The sequence below is a fragment of the Crocodylus siamensis genome, chromosome 1 (assembly GCF_052110815.1).
Source record: "Crocodylus siamensis isolate JL-2025a chromosome 1, ASM5211081v1, whole genome shotgun sequence".
NCBI lineage: Eukaryota > Metazoa > Chordata > Crocodylia > Crocodylidae > Crocodylus > Crocodylus siamensis.
The window spans coordinates 108,743,687-108,758,957 of record NC_143395.1 but is presented as its reverse complement, the minus strand read 5'-3'; the positions used below and the strand labels follow the sequence as shown (position 1 = coordinate 108,758,957).

General features: G+C 42.8%; 1 protein-coding gene across 8 annotated transcripts in view; it reads left to right on the top strand.

The window, feature by feature from the left end:
• Positions 1–15,271, top strand: part of NHSL1 (NHS like 1) — a 284,707-nt gene that overhangs the window by 230,244 nt on the left and 39,192 nt on the right. For 7 of the 8 annotated variants that reach the window (XM_090040332.1, XM_090040320.1, XM_090040311.1 and 4 more), the window contains exon 3: positions 15,092–15,219. In XM_090040332.1, coding sequence (XP_089896458.1) covers positions 15,092–15,219 — 128 coding nt within the window. Of the gene's footprint in view, positions 1–15,091; positions 15,220–15,271 lie in introns of those variants that run through there. The other variant, XM_090040368.1, reaches the window with a different exon arrangement.

Here is a 15,271-nt window from a genome sequence, read left to right as displayed (position 1 = left end):
CCCCTTTTATAAATGCAAGGTACAGCATAAAAGGCTGTGTCAAGAAGTCCCCCTGAATTTAGCTGAGTTAATTTTTCAGGTATGTAAATCCAGCTGTCAGCTTGTTATTCATCCCTTTCTCCTTATAGCAAAGAAAAGAGCTCTAAAACAAAAGTACCTACATGCTCTTTTCTTCCCTCTGCACCATGGATTTTCTGCTGCTGCTGATTAATGCAGCTTTGCATGGACTCATCTGCTGTGCCATAAGTTATCTGTGATCCAGCTGGCTTTTTGGTTTTGCATTTTATCAGTTGGGCTAATGTTCCAGGTGAATGAATTTTCTTTGTATGCAGCCTGATTCAGAAACTTCCGAAGAATAATTTTCTCTTTTGCTTTGCCTCTTCAGTGGTTTGAGTATTTACTTAGTTTATAAATAGCCCATGGGAAGCTTGACAAATTGTGTGTGTGTGTGTGTGTGTGTGTGTGTGTGTGTATGGCTAGCCATCAGGTCTTGGAACCTAATTTTGCAAAGGTGTAACACAAGGCAAGTTTGGTAAGCAGCGTCTGCAAAATCGGGGATAACATGTAGATTCCAAAGGGTTGAAGAATGACACAGCTTCATGGAAAATACTCCAAAAACATTTTCTTGGATCTGTTCTGTTGATTTAATTGCTGTTGCTCATGGCAATCAATTTTACTTCCCAAAAATTTTTAAGGTAGTGAGACTAGTTTTAGCTATAGAAATTCTAAAGGTATGAAATGTTAACTACTGTATTTACTCTATAAGATGAGGTCCCCAATTCAACATGGGGAAAATCAAGCCTTGTCTTATGATCGCATATGACTTACCTGGAATCGGAGAATGCATTGAGCATGGCAAGGTTAGTGAACAGGCAAAGTGGCCAAGCACCCAGCATGTAGCCAGCCAGCAGAAAGCACCTAAGCTCCCCTGACAGTGCAGGGTTTCTGGCCCGCCAGTTGGGTCACTCCAAGCTGCTTGCCTGCCAGCACGTGCCAAGTTGCTTTTGCACACCATGCCCAGAAACCCCACATGCAGCTCAAAATGACCCAGCTGGCATCTGTCAGGCATTGTCCCTGCAGCATGCAGGGTTTCTGGCCAGCACATGCTAAGTCACTCTAAGCTGCTGCCAGATCAACTTGGCACACAGCAAGGGACCTGGCCAAGTTGCCAGCATGTAAGGAGTTGCTTTGGCACCCACCCCTGGGGCAGCTGCTCAGAGTGACTTAGTACATGCTGGCCAGAAACCCTGCATGCTGGGAGCAGACTGATCACCTGCCTGCCAGGCACTGAGCATGCTGTGGAGAGGGACTGGCCAGGTATGCAGCAGGGAGGGACCCCACAGAAGCTGGCCAGCATGCAGGGAAGAGCACCCCAGCCAGCACACAGCAGGGAGGGACTCCGCAAGGGCTGGCCAGCACTCGGAGGAGGGAACCCAGGGACCAGCCAGGCACCCTGCATGTTGCAGGGAGGGGCCAATCTGCAGTGACAAGGGACCCCACACTCAGCAAGAGACCCAGCATGTAGCGAGGGACCCAAACATGGTGAGGATCCAGGCAGTTGTAGGGAGAGATCCAGCGCGCAGTGAGATTCCTGGCAATGGCAGGGAGGGACATAGCAGGGCTCCCAGCAGTGGTGGCAAGGGACCCAGCATGAGGCATAGCGGTGGTGAGGGACTTCAGAGCAGCAACAAGGGGCTCAGAATGAATGCTCATGCTGGCGAGGGATACAGCACCTATGAAGGACCCAGAAGCAGTGGCAAGGGACCCAGAACGAGCAAGCCAATGAGGACTCTAGCACACAGCAAGGCTCCAGGCAGCAGTGGCAAGGGAACCAGCAAATGAGGCACTCAACAGCAGTGAGGCAAGTGGCAGCAGGCACCTGGCAGAGGGGCCAGTGGCAAGGGAGTACCTGGTGGGGTAGCAGGTAAAGCAGCAGGTAACAGGGCCTGATCGCCACTGACTGGTCAAAATTTTACATCATAGAAGCCCCTGGTAAATTGTGAAGTAAGCAGTGGCGGGGAAGCCCTCATGACAGACCATGTAGAAAAAAGGGGGAGTAATGGTAAAAATGTGAATATACTGAAAAGAGTGAGGCTCGGTTATGATACAGACTTTAAAATGAAGGGCATAACCTGTAGTGAAAAAATAAATATTTGCGAGGTGGGAAGGAAGTATAATGTTACTGAAGCACATGTGTGTAAATGGAGACGATTAAAAAGGAAACTTGAGAATGCTAAGTCCACATGGAAAACATTCAGGGGTCCAAAATTTGCTTTCCTGAAATTGATAAGCGAGTTCTCAAATATGTTCAAGAAAAGAGCAAGGAGGGAATGCCACTCACAAAGTGCTTTGACTCAAGGCATTAGAGATAGCAAAGGAATTGAACATTCCCCTTCAAAAATTTAAAGCAAGTAGTGGGTGGTGTATTCAAGTGATGCCACATAGTGGCTTAGCCCTGAGATGAAGAACATCACTTCTATAAAATTTACCGTCAGACTGTTACACACCACTAAGCCCATAAAGGACTATTTAAAGTATTTATGATGTCAGTATGCAGACTGGATCTTGGCAGGAAACCATGCACTTACACCTGGTGGGAAGATTAAGAAACCAACCATAGCATTGCTTTGCTGGTGGATTCTGACTTCTTGGGGAAGAATATCTTCAGAATCCATTGTTAAAGTCTTCAAGAAGTATTGTATATCCAATGCCTTGGGTGGAACTGAAAAAAATGTTTTGTGAAAAGACGAGGGAGCAGATGAGAACAATGAGGAGTGAGAGTGAGGATGCATGAGAAAGTGACCAGTGCCAAGTTGTAGGATCTAAGAAAGGAGTAGCACTCCCCCAGTTCTAGACAGAACCTAATATAGATTAAGTTAATGTTTAAATTTAATTGAAGTTAATGTTGACTTACTGTATTACTCTAGGTTTTGTCAGTAGGTCTGTTTATTAAAATAATAACAAATTAAATTCTTTCCTTGTATGGAATCTAATCGTAGAGAGATTGTCTTAAATACAGGGGCATCTTAGATTCACATAAATATAATAAATACTAAGGCTAGATGAAAGGGGAAGACTGCAAGAAAAAGAGCCCTCTTGAATCATTCCCCCATCATATGCTTTGTCTTTTGAGACTGAGAAATGCAGCATGTATGTCTTACTAGACAGACAGTGCATAAGTTAATCCTGTTTTTTTTCACAGTAATACCATGTCAAATGAATTAATGAGGTATCAGCTCTGTGCCTCCTGTTCACCCAATTGATTTGCGACTCAAATTATGTGGTAAGACTATATTGCCGCAAATTGAAAAGCAGTAAATTGCTTATATAGGCAGCAGTTGCTACTGTGCATAAACTACAAAGGGTCAACTAGAGTTTGACATGAGGCAGGAGTTTCTAGTACAAGAATGATGAGGTTATTCTTTTTCCCTTATGTCAGTTTTTCTCTGCAGTATTTCCATGGGGTTCATCCTACTACTCCCTAGAATGTTTTTTAAGAGTTTGAAACCAAAAGCTCCAACTGTTCAACTGGTGCCTGATCTTTAACCCTGTTCTACTGATGCCAATGTCACTGATAAATAAAAAGCTCACAGACCTGTGCAAACATCCTTAGCTCTGTGTTCATGGCACAACATTCTGCTATGGGTTTGCATTGCATTCCACTGAATCTTCTCTATAAACTCCCCTTGGAAACATTGCGTTAATGCATTCCACAAAATCCCTGTTCTTAACAGCCTTATTTAATGAGGAAAGAGGGCTGTAATTAGCTTGTGTGCTGTCTGTGAGAGTCATATCTCAGCTTGCTTTTGTCATACATGGGGATTTAGCAGAGTCTGTAGTAATAAAACGCCCAGCAGATATCTGAGAATGACAGCAACTCAAAGTAAACTCTGTACACTGACAGCTTTAAAACGCTTCCTTCTGAAATGCATCTCTCATACAACACACCTATCGCTGTTCTTCCAGCTAAAAATAATAGGTAAACCTTTAGGAGGTTTCTGAGCTCATTTCTCTCATGTTCACTTAACTCTTGAAAAAATATACCCTGACTATCTGAACATACAAAGAAGCAGCCCTGGCTAAAACATAGTTGTCTAGCCAGAGTGATAACTTTTTTCCCTGTCTACACAAGCAGTAATAAACCATGCTATCATGTGAGTTTACCACAGTCATCTTTAGGCAGTTGTATTTGCAGTGCAGGATGGGGGTTGGAACTTTAAATAGCTGTAATACAAGGAGAGATGCAAGTATCAGCTATTACTTTTCTACAACCTAAGCAGCACTAGGAAGGTTATGTGGAATGGTTGTGTGCGCTTATGTAGCTATAGCTTCATCGGCTTCCCATTGGGAGTTTCTAGTTTCAAGCATTAGAACTGGCTCTACACTTGCTGTGTATTCAGCTTCCCTTAATGATTCCCTCACTCACCATAGTAGTCTGTGAAATCATGTACTTGACTCCAAGACCCTCTTAATGAATACAGTACCTGGGGCTTAGCTGCATTTGGAAGTGGATTAAACTTTACTAGAAAAAGGCACTTTTGCTTTGGAATAAGACTGTCCATATATGGAGTTACTTTGGAAGAATTACTCTATTTTTAAATTAACACTATTTTAAATTAATATTTATCTTATTCCAAAATAATGTTTATATCTATATTTTCCCTACATGGCACTCATCTAAAAGTACAAATCCAATTTATGTAGACAGATTTGGCCCTGCAGGCCAGATATGGGCAAGCAGTGGCAGCTTGTCGGTACAGCTTCTGGAGCTGTTGCAGTGGTAATGTCTCCAGAACCCAAGAGTGAATGCTACTGCCATTTGCCTTCCACCCACTTTTCTCCAGCCACTGTTTTAGTCACCAGGGGCAGCCAAAGACCCCAACATTGGCAGAAGCAGTAACATTCACCCCTGCAGCCTCATGGGCTGCAATTTAACCACCAGCTGGACAGCCATGGGCTGCAGAATACCATATGCCTCAATATAATTATTTATCCAGTTTTCTAAAATGACACCACTATAGAGAGTGCTTTGAATTTTGACTTAGCTTTTTAAAAATGTAATACAAAAGATGACCTGAAATTGAATGTCTGGACTTTCTCAAAGTAAACTTGAATCCTGAAGTTTTTCTAAAACTGGCATAACCTACATATCAGTAATTAGAATAAAGACACTTCTGAACTCTGAAGAAAACAACTGATAATAAAAACAATTAACGCAACAAATTAAAGCAGTTTGACAGTCATTTTCTATCTTGTCTGCCTCCTTGTTTAAGCCTTCATTTCAAAAGCCATCCTGGCATTCTTAGCTACAGTACATTTGAGAGGAAAGACCTCAATGGTCATCTGGTCCAACTACCTGCACAAAATACAGGAGTGTTATTCCTTTAAAAAACAAAACAAAAAAACAAAACAGGAAGAGAAGGAGTGTGGCCTTCTCAACCCCGAGAAGAAACCCAGGGATTCAGCCTTGATAGGCCACCCCTGATTCCACTGGCTACTGTTGAGATACTCAAGAACAATGCAAGGAGGTAAGCACTGAATTAAATACGTTTTTGAAATGGTGGGCTACTTAAATCACAAAAGTTACGGCAGGGTGCCTTTAGTATAATGAGGGGTGCCTTGAGTTTAAAGAGATTGAGAACCACTGCTCTAGAACTTTACAAATTATGTCATTTTTCCTTTTTTAAATATACATCCTGCTTTTGTGTCACTTTGGTCCTCTCATTTCAGGTACCATCTTGCCTTCCTCTCTGACCGCCTCTGGTCCCTTTTTGAAGGTCCTCCTGCCCTTTTCTCAGCATTATTGATTCCTTTTCTCACTGCGTTCTTTGAACCTCCTCCTTGGCTGTTCTTTAGATTTGGAACTCCCTCTGCAATTTATTCACCACACTGCCTCTTGCGTTGCACAAGTTTTCAACCATGAATTCTCAAGGTTGTATTATTTGTATATTCTCTTCTTGCCTTCCTGTTAGCTTGACTGTTGATGGTCTTCCTTTTGTTGTCGTGCTGAGTTCATATTTTATACTTCTCAGGGCAAGGACTGAATTCCACTTGTTTTATGTGGCACCCAGCATATTCCTGGCCATATAGAAAATGAGTAATCATAAACTTGCTAGTTCCCCAGATAACCATAGAGTCTTCCATCGTAACACAACACATGACTTTCCAAAGTGCGGGACATAAAGAAGATAATTTTGCAGGCCTCCATATAAATGAATGTATTTGAAAAATAGAATTTTCCTTTCCTGGAAAGTGTCAAGATACAGAATTACTTTCTATTCCAAATTTAGAACAAAAATATCAAAAATCAAATATTTTTTGCCAAATGAAAAACTCTTAAAGTATATAACTTAATATTGCAGAATGGAAAATTTCAGTCAGAATAAACTAATCCAAACAACAGTTTGGCACATCGGAATATTTTTCATTTTAATTTCTGAAAATAAAAAAAACATCAAATTCAAATTTGTGTTGAAAACTTTGATGTTGATTAAGCTAATAGGCAACTGGTGCCTCTTGAGTCAGGGCGGGGGGGGAAGGGGGGACCTGCAGAAGCTGGCATTGTCGGCAGAGACAGGGATGGCGAGCATCCACGGTGGCAGCAGGGATGGCCCTGTCAGGGGGCGCATGCCCCCTTGTGTACCCCCTACCAGTCATCTATGATTAAACTACTTTTCTATTGGAAATGTATTTGTGTGCTTGTGTGTGTAAGAAATTTTGACCAGTTTAACTTATAAATAATACCGTATTTACTCAAATATAAGATGTCCTTGATTATAAGACAACCCCCCCCCATAATTAATTTTATATATGGAAAAATTATAAATTTGTTATAATTTTCCATGTATAAAGTCTAATTGTTGGAGGTCTGCCTTGAATTTGTCTCCCTCCCACTGCTACAGCAGAAAAAATAAATCTTCATGTAACCCTTTTACCCTCTGCCTCCTCCCATCTTCTTCCCCCGGCAGCCCCTTCCCCCTTTCCTTACTACTAGACTCTGCTCCCTCTGAGCATATGGAACTGAGAAGCAACATTTTTTTTAAAGTTGATATTAAATATAGCTGTAGTAATTTGCATATAGTGGCTGTAGACTTTAGCTCATCCAGAATTGATGCATGTTACTTTTTTGCTAAAAGTTTTAGCACAGGTACTCCATAAACTCACTTTTAATCAACGTTTTTGTACCTACTTTTATATGTAGTACAAACTTATTTAATGCAAAAATGTATTTCTAGATGGATATAAACCTCCACTTTCAGAGCCCTGTCTTGTGACTGGTCTGGTTTACTTGGTAGGCCCTAGCATGCATACACCATTACAGCATCATGTTCCTATTACAGTCATTGTATCTGTGCATCATATAGTTTACTGTGCTGGGCCCTATCAGAGTTAACAGCATTACAAGTCGTGGTGACCACAGAGTTCAGTATGTGTGTGTATTCCAGTCACCCCCCACTTGTTAATTACTCCTCCCCACCCTCAGGGGTTCTTGTCACGAGTCCTGGGATGCTCCAAAAATTTATATATGGATGAGATGCGAGGCAACCTGGTCTGATTTCACCTCATAGAGGGTGGCACCATACTGATCATATGCAACTGTCTGAGAAGGGATGACAGAAGGATTCTGGCTGAACTGTTTGGGACCCCATTTGGTGATGTTTACCCAACATTTAAGGCTGGTGAAGAAACAGAAATAATTGGAAACAAGAAGGAAATGGACAGCTCAGCTGTGGGAGTCAAGAAGAAGTTGAAATGCATGCAATATAGTGGCTCACCATGACTTGAAAAAGAGTTGGCACTAAGGGGGACTGAGTGCAATGGACAGTGTTGTATATTTTATTTAAGTGGACTGCACTAATCTATTCTTGTGGTAGGTTCCCATAAGCCTGTTTGCCTAATATGAGCCATATGTTTTAAGCTTATGCTCAGTGGTAGCTGCATTTAATCAGCTTCACAGTTGGTTTCTGTTGCTTTTGGCAGCCATTTAATGACAGCAGTGCGTTTAATGAAGCTTCCTTGTATGCAAATGTAAAATGAGGAACTTTTTACCCTGTATGGATTGGAGGAAAAAATCCTATCTTGTATTCAAGTAAATATAGTATATAGAAGCAAAAAAAAAGAATGAATTTTTTTTACCCATTTGTATTTTGCAAGTCATTTGTACAAGCTGTTCACTTATTTTTCACAGATAGGATAGCTTCTGTTGGCCTTCACAATATCATCCTCATGATTTATCTTCTGTTCTGTAGGTATTTCCCAGTTAATCTTTAGGGGTTTAGAAATTATTGTTGTCTTGTCCACACTGAAGACAAAACACTGACAAGGTGCATCTTAGAAACCATTAACATTGCTGCAACTTTGCAGCAAGAGTCTTTGAGTTTCCCCAGAGAATCAGATATGCACTTGCGTTGAATGATAAGTTTCTAAGTTTTATAGCAGCTTATAAGAATATTTGATCAAATGACCCAATTGAATTTCCTTCAGTTGAGTCGTGAAGTTTGGCCTTGCATTCCATTCAGAACACTCTCAGTGTAATAAGCAGTATCTCTCAGAATTCAGTTCCTGTAGTTAGTAACAGGGCATCCTATTCTGAGGTCCTTCTGGACTAGGAAGTTGCTATCCCTACATCAAACTGCTGTATGGAAATATTATTGAACATAGTAAATGGAATGAATGGACAAATCTGGAATTCAGATGTTCAAATTCTTCCAGTGTATGCCAGTATTAATTTCACTATTGTGATTACAAGTGTGCCTCATGTACAAGCTCCAAATGTTGTGCCTTTCTGTTGATGTGATTCCTTGAGACTTCGTGTGCTCCTGTAGGAGGACACTAAAGGCCCTGAGCAAATCTTGTTACACCTAGAAGCAACATAGAGCCTTGATGGTCATCTACAAACTTCAACATTTGTCTGAGCTTGAGGCCATTTTTCAAGATATTCTTTCTCTTGCTCCCCACTCCCTGGTTCTATTTCTGTTGTTTGGTGTTTTTTATATTCCTTCCCTGCTATTCCCACTCGCCCATTCACCCCCTTAAAAATGGGGCAGAGGTGCACAACTGTTTGACATAGACTCCAAGTTCTTAGGGTTTAAACTGTACGTAGGGTCTGTCTGCACATGGGACTATTTTGGACTAGATTTACAGGGATACCTATACTAGTCATGTGTAAGTTAAACTCCTGTGTATAATTGCTTGATGCCATTGATAGATGAGCATAGTAGGTGCCTCTTTGCCTTGCGGGAGGCCCCTATCCCTAGTAAATGTACCATCTGATGCTCCTTTTCTCACCTCTTGAGATTCCGGGACACACCCCAGTTCATGAATCTTCCTTTATGGATTGTTCCTGCCTTTCAGGAAGGGGAATCCTCTAGACCCAAACTGAGGAAACCACTCCCATCAGTACAAGGGAATACCATTAGTATCAGCAGAGAAGAGGCCCCAGAATCATTGAGATGGCTTTTGCTTTTTGCTTTGCACTGAATTTATCAATGCTTGGATGCCAACTTCCTGACAGAGAGCTGGACTCTCAGCTGCAGATGCCAGATGCTGTTTACATAAATGTAGTTCTGTGTACATGGCAAGCTGGCATGACAGATACCATGTCCAGAAACAGCCAGGTTTTCAAGTGTCAGGCCTAATAGCAAGGTGCCAATGGCTAGGAAACTATGGTCAATGAAAGGTATCTCATCAGAAGAACCTGTCTGGATGGCTTGCCTTTGAAGAACTCCTTACCTTTCCTTCCAGCACCTGGACCAAAAGCATTGCTGGAGTGATGTCAGTCAGGGCTGCCGTTCCCAGAGGTACCCTGCTCTTCTGCTTCCAGAGCCCTTCTCTTCCTCCACTGCCCTCATTAGATGAGCTGGATCAGCAGCCCCAGGGGGTTCTGTAGCACTCTGTATGCCATCTGGGCAGCAGCAACATAATAAGTTTCCTTGGCCTGACATCCCACAGGTTCAAAGCAGTGGCACATCGCCTGTCACTAAGATAAGATCTTACTTGTGCCCAGCATGGGCAGGCAAGGCACCATTCCCAAATCAGGGGAAAACCCCGGATCAAAACTGCAGTACAGAGATGGAAGAGCAAGCCTAAAGAGAGACCCTTCCTCCTCCCCCACAAAAAGAGAATTGCCATATCTTTGACACAGATGTGGTTAAATAGGGCTGTGCAAAATGGCCATTTTGTTTCAGTTTCAGATCTGGCTATTTTGGAGGATAGCTATTCGTTTCAGTGTTTTGGATCACTGTTCCGTTTCGATTTGGCCAAATCTGTTTCAGAGTTTCGGTTCTGATTCAGAGATTCTGATTGGCTGGGGTGAGGCAGGCAAAGCCGGGCACCTGCAGGTTCTCCTGTGGCTCCTCCGGATGTGCCTGCCCCAGCCCCAGTGGGGGGAGCCGCAAGAGAAGCCCCCGTGGCTGCCCTTCCCAGCCCTATCCTGTGCCCATCCCCAGCCTCCCAGCAAAATAAATAAACAAAGGCCCCACCTTCAGTGGCTGCAGCAATAGTGACTGAGGCCTCTGGGTGCTCATGGCAGAGCCCTCCCATGCAGCATGGGGCAGTGGAGGGGCAATGGGGATCACTCCCCTCCCCACTCAGCACCTGCACGACAGCTGTCATATCATGCGGGTGCAGCATGGCTCAGCAGGGTGCCACATCTGTCTGAGAGCTGGGGTGGCTCCAGCAGTCACCCAGAGCCCAGCAGCGCTTAGCCCCAGTGGCCCCAGCTCCCAGACAGTGCATAGTGCCTTGCTGAGCTATGCTGCACCTGTGCCATGGGGCAGCTGCTGTGTGGGTGCCAGTCAAGGGGGCTCTGCCACAAGCCCCCAGAGGCCCTGATCACCACTGCTGCAGCTGGTGATTTGCAGGCCTTTGTTTTAAGTGCCAGGAGGCTGAGGCTAAGCAGGGGATTGGGCCAGGCAGGGCAGCCATGGGGGCTTCTGCAACTCCTCCGGCTATGCCTGCCTCTGCCCCAGCAGGGGGAGCTGTGGGAGAAGCCCCCATGGCTGCTCTGCCTGGCCCCAGCCTCCCGGCACTTTAAAAGGAGGGCATGGGGCTGTGCCAGACTATTTCTGGGGGTGGGGGGGGCGCCTCCGAAACATCTGAAACATTTCCAAAACATTTTGGACAGTTTCATTTAGTTTCAGAGCTTTCCGTTTCATCTCCAATTCAGTGTTTCAGGTGCTGAAACCAGCCAAAACGCCTCCAAAATGAAACAGCTGCCAAAATTTTGCACAGCCCTAGTGGCTAACATCAGGGAATTCCAGGAGCTTTCATTCAAGATTGGAACCACGTAGAAAAGACGTAGATAAGACGGGACCCTAAGCTAGGAAAAAGCACGCACGCTATTTCATGCCTTAGGTAATTCTTTTCAGCACTGATTAATCAATCAATAAATGAAGGTAAAAGGGAATAGACAAAGGGAACATTGCTCCTCCTGGCCACGTTGATCCAACATCTAAGAAGGCAGAAAAACAGTACCAAGTTCTAGACAAGAGCTATAAGCAATTCTGTGCCTATCCTACAATGGGATTGGTAGTTGATTCGGTAGTCCAGGAAAAGGCAAAATGATATAAAGGGATGCAACCCACCCTAGTAAGAAGGGGTCCAAAGCAATGGGATCTGTTTGACAGAAAGGACCTATTCCTTGGTCTTCTTACAGTTACAAATCTTCAGTTACCAGGCATTATTTTTAAAGCACAATTTTGTTTTGGAAAGGAGTGACCACCCTTCTCCTGTCATTTCTAGACACCCAGAAGAGTTTAGGGGGAATCCCCACTGAATGCCTTCACCCCTACAGTGAAATTAAGATTGTATACCTTTCCAATGATGCTGCTAATACTAAAGTCAAATGAACTTGAGCTAGATGTATCTCCGTAGCCCCATAGTGGCTGAGACGGTTCTGGCTTATGGATGTACTGCATATGGCTTTATGACCCTCTATCAAACTTCTAGTCCACTCGATATGTTGATGTAAAGATAAATGATGCATCTTCCAGCTAGACTCCATGTCACTCTATTTGACAGCCATGCTTGTTGGATGAATATGATGAAACATTACCATTTGTCCACACATGTGGGATATCATAGCACAAAGAACAAAACAATCCATGAGGAACCCCTCCTTCGGGGTCTGGAGAGGCCACAACGCTGAAGATTCCTGATTATTTATTGAAATCAAAATACTCTTCTTGTGTCTAGTGAATATCCATTTTGTGGCAGTATCAACATGACACTTTCCAACACAGCTACTTTCCATCTTCTCCCATCTCACAGCATTGAAATAGCACCAGGCCTATGAGCATGTTCTACCCACCAACCATCAAATTTGCTGTGGTCTAGGGACTTGCATAATGTTCTTCCCCAAAGTGGTGTCTGTTTTCTTTAATCAGTCAACAAACCTGTGGTCTTCCCGATTTGTTACCTTCCATGAACAGGGAGAATAAAGTTTATACTGCTAGTCTTCATACTGCTCCCATGTCCATCTGGGGTGATCGTAAGGGCTAAGTAGATAACTCAGTAACTATGTTACCAGTTAGTAGATGTACTTCCCCCATACTCTTCCAGAGCTGAGTCAGCCTTCTTGGCCTGCACTATTTGAAGCAGCTGTACTGAAGAGTTTGTATTCATTTATGGAACATTATACACTAGATTTTGGCAGTTAGATCCAGTGCCAGATTCAGAAGGACAGTGCTGCAATCTCTGTTTACAGCCAGTACTCCCAGAAGGGAATGCTGCTTGCTTGGTTATCTAGAGTGTGATTCATACTAACACACACCGGGAGAAGAAGGAATTGTTATTTATCTTGATGCCTGTGGTTCTTTGAGATAGGTTACAGGACCCAAATTGACACTACCTTTGTTCCTGATCTTTGGAGTCCTAAGCTAACATGGGCTTTAAATTCCAATGGAATTGAAAGAGAGCTATGGCCACTGTCCTCGTATGGGAATGTGTATGCATGGCTCAGTAGACATGTCTATATTCATGAGCTTGTAAGCTTGCATGCTTGAGGTACACACACACACTATGTTTGGGTCCACACTGGCTACAGCAAAACTACAACTACTGTAGGGGAAGTAAATGCTATGAGTGAGAACTTGCTGTAGGAAGTAAATAAAATAAAATTACACTCCAGTTGCAAATTGTAACTTCATTGTTCAACAAACAAAAGATGTCTCTATTAAAGTTGCACTTGATTAATAAGAAAGTTAGTTTATATTTGATTTTTAAACTGTCATAACACACCTCTTCTGTAATGCGCAAGGACAAAAACCATTTTTTCCTACGACAACACGTACTGTAGGAAGAGAAGCTTCAGTTCCAGAGGCATTACTACATACCTTTTTTCTAATCTCTGAACAGATTCAGATTTCAGTCTCTGGAAATGTAAAACTAACAGTTTGACTAGGCAGATCAGTTTGCTCCCCACATCTTGAACATTTAATTTTTCCTTGTGCTCCAACGTCTGTTAATCTTCAGCACAATCACACTGAATATCAATTAGGAGATAGGAACACAACTACAGAAATTTTGTTCAGGAAAATGAAGTGAAACTAGGATTTTGGCCTGTTTGAATTGGGCTGTTCCCTTTCCCTCTTCCCCCCATAATTTCCCCCTATATTCCCATTCTATACTAATGGCTCTGACTCTATACTATACTTGGTCTAAGGCTGAACTGAGGTTCTAAGAATCCCTATAATTTGCATTCCTGTCTCTCTCTTTCTAGAAGCACTATAAATTGGTCTCTTCCTTGGGCTGGGAGGCTAGACAAGTGGTCAGTGCCAATGCTGCTTAGCAGATGGTGCTTAAGTAGTAAGCAACATCCTCACTCCAAGTGTGAGGCACATTATGGAGATGTACTTGCCTGGCAAGTGAGACCCCCCTCCCTCCCCCCTCTCCCAGTATTGCTTCCATACTGCAGTACCCTGCCATCTGTTAAGATGCTGTGCCAAACTGTAATTAAAAACAACCCCCCCAACTTTTCTTCCACTGTCCATCCATAATCTTTCTAGAGTACCTAATCACCTGCAATAAATTAAATCTATACTCCTATACATATATATTAAACTATGTCTATATTACACTATAAAGTTCTGTAAATTAATGTGTACATATACTGTATGCATTCAGGGTTGTTCCTATCTCACACTATTGCTAAATATTTTATATTTTCATTATAGGCTTATGCTGGTTTCTGTAATATACCAATACACTGTTTTTATATGTTTTTTGGAGATATTCACTTATGTGTGCCCAAAATAGTATGTATGTGTGTTTGTGGTCTAACATTATTAGAAACTGACCAAAAAATTATCTGACTAGATATGATTAAGGATCAGTTGTCTGTATTAAATCTACAGATGTATAAACCCAGTAATATCATTAGGGACACTTTACATATCCAGTTCCCTGTACATGTTATATCTATTGCACAATTGCCTTGTTAATAGTGCAATAAGTTTAGACTGGCTACACATGCAAATTAATTATTGGACCTTAAAAAGTTTCAGCCAGCTAAGGTTATTGCTGGTAAATGTGTAATAACTTTATAGCTGGTTTCTATCTACCTTTAATTTGCATGTGTAGGCAGTCCTGCAGTTGGGCGACTGCAGCAGTGCGCCATGTGCAGCTGGGACTGCACATAAGGTGTGGGGATTCTTGGTCCTGGCTGTGTCCTGGCTGCACATGGTTCCTGTAGCTGGGAGCCCTGTCAGCAAATGGGGCTCCCAGCCATGGGAGCCTGGTTCTTACTGGTGCAGGAGGAGCCCAGGATCAGGCTCCCCCTGCACTAGCAATAAAGCGTGATTGGAACTAATGCACAATCCCACAGTCACATCTCCTGCTAGGCACACGTGGCATGGCAGGAGGCATGATTGTGTGACTTGAGCATTAAAGCCAATCCCACCTTTATCTGCATGCATAGAGGGGGCTGCAGGGCCATATATGCTGTTTTTTATTCTTACAAAGAAAAAAAAATTATTGACATGAATCTGATCTGCATGTTTCACCAAAACTAGAACTTTGTGTGCAAGTAAAAGAATGGGAATAATGTGTTTTCCATCTTCTCTCTTTTTTTCCCTTCCCATACCCTTTGCAGAATGTGACAAATTGAGGAGAGATGGCTATCGAAGTTCTCAGTATTACTCTCAGGGGCCAACCTTCTCCTCTTCTTCCAGTACAGTCAGTGGAAGTTACCAGGATGACTATGAGGAAATCCAACAAAAGGTAATGAGGGCAGAACATTGGAAAGAATGAAGTGAAAACATTATGCAGACAA